The sequence below is a fragment of the Austrofundulus limnaeus genome, unplaced genomic scaffold, assembly GCF_001266775.1.
Source record: "Austrofundulus limnaeus strain Quisiro unplaced genomic scaffold, Austrofundulus_limnaeus-1.0 Scaffold8, whole genome shotgun sequence".
Classification (NCBI taxonomy): Eukaryota; Metazoa; Chordata; class Actinopteri; order Cyprinodontiformes; family Rivulidae; genus Austrofundulus; species Austrofundulus limnaeus.
Genome location: NW_013952410.1, coordinates 1,415,271 through 1,421,713, shown reverse-complemented (window position 1 = coordinate 1,421,713; position 6,443 = coordinate 1,415,271). Strand labels below are relative to the sequence as shown.

The 6,443-nt window shown below is 40.0% G+C and overlaps 1 protein-coding gene across 1 annotated transcript in view; it reads right to left on the bottom strand.

Moving 5' to 3' along the window:
* Nucleotides 1-6,443, bottom strand: part of psmd1 (proteasome 26S subunit, non-ATPase 1) — a 36,820-nt gene that overhangs the window by 7,876 nt on the left and 22,501 nt on the right. The window contains exon 20 of the mRNA XM_013999765.1: nt 970-1,139. Coding sequence (XP_013855219.1) covers nt 970-1,139 — 170 coding nt within the window. The remainder of the gene's footprint in view (nt 1-969; nt 1,140-6,443) is intronic.

The window sequence follows — 6,443 nt, the reverse complement described above, 5'->3', positions numbered from 1 at the left end:
GAAAACTAAACAGCCTACAGTATTTTTACAGTCTTTATTTTACAGTTAAAATATATGTTTATCAAATAATGTTTAATGGTACAACTAGTCATGGTTCCCTTTAATGTTATGTCTGATGTACGTTATATTTAACTGCTTTAACYTGATTTTACATTTTACTGGGTGACCAGCTGTCCGTTTTAATTCCTCTGGTTCCTTACAGCTCAGCTAAGCTTCTGTAAAAATAAAGAACTGCTCTTTCAGTTCTGCCAAGACAAACATTAAAGGAGATGTGCAGTCACAGCAGCACCAGGTGCCTCCTGTTTAGTGTAAGCCTTCAAATTATAACAGTTCACTGAAACTAAATGATTTAACAGCCTCCAGCAGAGCACGGCTGCAGAACAACGTGTGACTCGGGGCGCGTATTTCACATCAACTCACTCTTCTGTGGCTTTGTTTCTTACGCTGAAACGTTCACGCTTATTTTTTTTATAAAAAAGGTGTCCCAATTATGAGATGCCAAGCCAAGTGGTTTAATAAAATAAAAGCTGGCCAGGATGCAGTGAGCCTGGAGCTTTTCACCCGGTGTGTTCTCCGAGCTCCGTGTGTTAAGCCGAGCACATACCGTTCATAAAAGTGCGTCAGTGGCCTTGGTGTCATGTGCTCCTGATTCGGGTAGCAAAGAAGAGATAAAGCCCATCTAATGTCAGTTTAGGACTACAATATGTCACACTGATCCCTTGGCACCGGCGTTCGGGTGGCAGGAGGCCAAAACCAGCCAGAGAGGACCAGAGAGGAAGGAGTTTGTTATGGAGAAAGGCTGCTGCGAACAGTTGTTACTGCAGAAACATCCTCTGCATCAAATGCGACACTGAAGACAAACTGCTGCCAGATGAATACAGACTACAACGTTAATTAATGAGGAGCCCATTTGTGTTCATTGAGAATATTCCCTGGAGACCGCAATGACAGAAAGAGACACGTCAGTACCTTCAGGTCTTTGTTGAGGCCGATTATAGCCGTGGGTGTGAAGGCAAGTGACAGGAAGTGAGACAGGGGGAACCAGAACCAGAACTGGGTGAAGACCAGCAGCCCGACCACGGAGGGCATGTGAGTGTGACCCGTCCTGGACTGTAGAGAGATGGTCACGTTACGGCCACCTGGACAAGAGAGAGCAGAAAGGTTTCWTGTCACTCACAAAAATAAAACTGTTCGCTTTACTATTTACCAAAAACCAAATGAGTGAAGCGTCTYATTTAACAGGTAAATAAGAGAAATACTGAAGTAGTTCAGGGAGAGAAAGAAGTACACGTTGAATATTTTAAAATGTACTAAAATCAAAATGCAGACATGCTACACTGAGCAGGTAAAAACAAAAACACTTATTTGAAAAGAATTGTAGGGAAAATATGCYTTGTTCAAAATGGTATATCCYAATAAACGGGAATCCACTGGATTTCTTCTTAAAACTTTATTTTCAATCTTCTGACTCCAATCAGGRTCACAGTACAGCACTCAGCACACAGGCCTCAGTAAGACCTTGGGCTGAACCAAAACACAGCTGCCCTGCTCTGAAGCAGAAACTGTGCAACACACTGACAACTTCTTTCTACTAATATCATCAATTGACCTTATAATGTTCATCTCTTCCTGGTTACACCCCTGGAGGTGTTACCTTTTACATCAGACGTCAGAACGTCACTCATTTTGTTTAGACTAAAGAAAGAACACATGATAAGACACATACCAACTRTTTGTCTGTTTTAACCTTACAGGCTGAAATGATCAGAAAGTATAAAATACAAAACTGCATCCAACATTAAATTAATCAGTTACAAAATTTCCTTCAGAAGGTTAATGGCTAAAACATTCTTTTTTTAAAGCGACATTTCTTTTCAATTGTAAAATGACCTCTGAAAATGATAAAATGAGGGAGTGGGACCATAATGAGGGAACAGACCAGGATGTTCGCCACACAAAGGTGGGTGTGTTTTGACTTCAACCAGTCTGTTCCATTATTTTTAGTGCCATGATTTACAGAGACACACTGACAAGTCAGCTACACCCAGGAATGCATTGTCTGCACTATCTTTTGGTTAAATGAACAAATTAGGAAACATTCATCAGAATTACAACGCGCCAACACGGAAAATTCATATCTCATCTACAACATGACAGGTGTGGTCTGCTTTAAAAATAGATGCCTTTAAAGACCGGRTTTTAAACTTTGAATCTTCAGCATTCGCTCAAAACGTTCTGGTATTATTGCTTTTAATAATTTCCCACTTGTACATTTTATWTGAAAGGATTTTATTGTTTTGCATAATCATTTTGGAGGTTCAGATTGATGTACTTCAAAGGAGACTTTATGCTTTTAAATCCTTTTTCACATTTAAATCATTCAGATGGGGTCTATATAAAGTGGAACTGCAAAGCTTTGGTCTGAATTTTTCCTTATCGTAACTCCACAAGCCCCTCTTTCACCCCTTTTCTAAGGTGTGTCTCAAAGCAACTCAATTTGAGGCTTTCTTTAAATCCAAACAAAGCACTTCACACCCCACCCCCCTCCAGCTTACACACCAGTACATTCCAGTTTGATAGAGGGGTTTATGGCTATATAGTGGTGCAAAAACTCAATTTACAAATTCATTAAAAGATGTCAATAAGGGAAGACRTGTCCATCCAGTCTTACATATTGGAGCCAGAGTTTGACCCACAGTCAGAGGAGAATGAAGTTATAGTTTTACTGAGTTATAGTTGGTAAGTCCAGACATATTTGGCAGCTCCATCACAAATAATTTGTTGTAYTAGTTCAGAAAACGTCATAGAAAATAGAGAAAACTGAATGAGTTAAATAAATATGAGCCAAACAGAATATAAAAGATATCTTTGCAGCACCAGGAGAGACCAAATTAAATTTTCCTGCACTCCGAGAGACTTCAAGTACACAACAAAATGCATTAAACAGCTAAAAAGGTGYACTTTGCTTGATATTAGGGCTGCACAATATATRAAAAATTTATTGRCACAGCGATAACAGCCCGTGCAATATGCATATCGCAAAAAACTGCATAAACTGCAATAAATGGTCAAAGGTTTGCATTTATGGGTTTGTCACTAGATGAAATATTTCACCAATCAAATGGAGCCCTTCGTGTATTTGACCAATTGGATGGATCTCTTCATATTTAAAATAATAATAATAATGCTGGAATGGAAAGGATTAGTTTTTTTTTTTTTTGCACTGAACCCTGGGCAGAAAGACATCAACACTACCTACATATGTATTTGTTGATTTATGGCAAGTCATATCATCATTGCAATATTAAGCACTGTTATCGTACATCGCAGGTTTTCCTGATATCGTGCAGCCCTACTTGATAAGTTCACTTTGATATTCCAGACTAAGTAATTTTTGTCTGTTTTAAGTAACATCCTGTGTATGGAAATGACAAAATCTCAGTTTGCATTTATTCAGTCATTTTTCTGTAAAAACAAACAGTAAAACAGATACAAATAAAAAAAAACTGTKATGCAGCTAAAATGAGACATTTTCCTACTTAACAAAAACTTCTGGAAATTCCATCAGCCGAKTGAATAAAAACAAAGACAATGATGCCTGAAAAAGTTAATGACAGGTCAAAGTTTCACCAGTACAAAAAAAAGAACATCAGCAAGTCTTTGTCCAGAACAAACAGAGAAGGGAGGAAAGGAAGTAATCAAGACAAACCTGTCATCTCTACATGCAAAACATGAAAAACTTTCTCCCCATAGCAAATGTCACAGGGAAAGCAGCTCTTCCAACTAAAAATCGCTCTCTGTCTAAACAATACCCCTTATATCATCTGCTGCCGCCTTGCATTGGACCCTCTTTGATCTGAGGTCGCTGTGAAGACTTAAACACAAGAGCCTTATCTTGACATCTGAACTGGCGTTGAAACCCGTCCAGACAAACAGATTGAACAGTGGCCAGAATGACTAACGAGGTCTGCTTGCCGCACCAAAACCGGGTGCTTGAAAGTCTCTTAAATACTTAAGGGTTTGAGTGCACTTGATGAGCACCCTCCTGCTAAACACCCACCCGCTGTTTTTGCCAGCTCTCAGTTTGGCGGGCCAACTTTTGTTTTAAGACGTTGTTGATGGAAGGCGTTGCGATTTGCTGTGGTTCCTCAGGTGCAGTGTGGCCGGGTCAACAACCAGAGCTTATGTTTAAAAGGAAAATAACTCAAACCCAAAACACTGTAAGTGAGGGAGTTTTTCCTCCACAAACACGGGAGGAAAAAAACGGATAATGAATTGTTTCTGCAAGTGAGGAGAGTCTGAGGCGAGAAAACTGTGCAGAGCCAAGAAAGCAAAGACATCAAAACGGGGAGCGAAACAGAATGAGCTAAAGGCTGACATTTCCTGCTAATGAGGACCAGTGATCATGAAACTGAGCTCTAATCGCTTCCGCCAGTCAAATTAAATATAATTAGCCTGCACCTCAAACTCTGCTAATGACCTACAAGAACCAGAATACTTAAACATTTATATGACATGAGCTTGAGCATGTCTGACATCCAAACAGGACTAGTATGCGTTCAGTCTAAATTTATTTGAATCATTTGCAGCTCACTTCACGACAGAGAAAACACGAAGAACACCGACAGCTGGAGCTCGGCTCGAAGGCCAACGGGAAAAGCAGAAAATCTGGGAAAAAGACACGAGTGATCGGTTTGTCTGGTTGGTCTCACGCAGGATTCAGACCAGAGTTTACTGCACTGATTTCAGACGATAGAAGCCCTGTCATCAAGATATTTAATCTGAGGAACAAAATAACCATTAAACTGCGAGGCTACAGGGGCAATCTAAAGGGAATGCTGCAACCATCAAAAAATAAACAGACAAAAAATATTCAAACAATAAAAAACCTCTAGAGTTGTGTGTGTGTGTGTGTGTGTGTGTGTGTGTGTGTGTGTGTGTGTGTGTGTGTGTGTGTGTGTGGTAGAGTTTAGTTACAGGCTTTTTATTTGTTTGAATCTGCGTTTATAAATGACTCCTGTAAGAGACTAAATAAGCTTTGATATCCATGACTTGGAAGGCTCACAAAAACATATTACCTTTAAACATACAATTATATTTTGTTGAGAGAGAGTTGTTACAGTTTTAAGGGGACAGAGATGTTTATAAATCCTAAATTTCAAACCAGTTTGAAGAAATGGTGTACTTCAKTCCAAGGATTATGGAATAATCTGTAGAGTGATGTTATAAATGCCAGATCAATATGTGTTTAAAGGGCTCGACACACGGGAGGCGACGTCGCTCACTCTCCATTCATTTCCTATGGAACTTGTGCGATGAGGCGACAATCACTTGCCCTCCTCCAGCGAAGCGACCGGCGAAAATCATGCATGTGAGATTATGCACTCGTACACGTGGACGTGCACACCCGAGCTTGCGATGCGACATATGAAAGTTGAAAAATGTTCAACTTTTGTCGCTGTACGACAAATCAGTGAGGGTTTCATTGACTGACCAATGAGCAGAGAGTATGCTACACACTGCAGTTAGCTAACACTTTCAATGTTATCTTAGCGCTGTCAAACTTTACAGTTTCATACGACCCTTCACCAAGTGATTTCTAAAAAACGCAGCTTAATGGGAATTTGTTGGTGCCAGGGTGGAGTTATCCGGTAAGTTTTCCTCATAAAATTGTTTCTTGGTGTGCATTTGTTTTTCAATATCATTAGCAGCATAAGATTTGTTTAGTTAACACGTCCGTAAAGCACACCCCCCACCCTTTTTTTTGCAAACCACCAATAACCTTTACAAGAGGCAGTAGAAGAACCAATCGAATTTTGTGAAGACAAGCGACCCGAGAGCTCGAATCACAACGCTGCCATCGCTATCGCGTCCCGTGTGTCGGGTTTCACCCTGGCTGCGATGGGAGCTGTTAATCGCTGTCGTTTGTCGCTTCCCTTGTGTCAAGCCCTTAAGAGAATGAAGTTGGTCTCTTGAAGAAATATGAAACAATGTGTATCTATAAGAATTGTTGCTCAAGGAGGAGTTGATGTTTTTGTTTTGCAGATTATTATTGTTTGAATTTTTTTGGAAAAAAAAGAGAGTGGGCAGATTTTGTAAGATTTATTTTCTTTTCTCTGCTGCCTTTCATTTTCTTTGTGATTTGTATTTTTTTATTGTATATAGAATTCATTTTGTTTTTTAAAAATGAATAAACAAAGTCTGACGCCTCAATCAAACAGAAGCCCAGGCATTGATGGGACATTTCCTTTAAAATAATAGTCAAGCCAACAGCCTAATGCTACGTTCACACCAAACGCGTTTTGAGCGGCCAAAAAGCGCAAAACGTCTCTCACTGGACGCTCTATGTTCAGACTGAACGCACCAGTGTTCAGACCAGAACAAGCAGCGGCAGCAGCGAGGTGTGGGAGGAGCGTGTCCTCGGCGGGTGAAATAAAGATAAA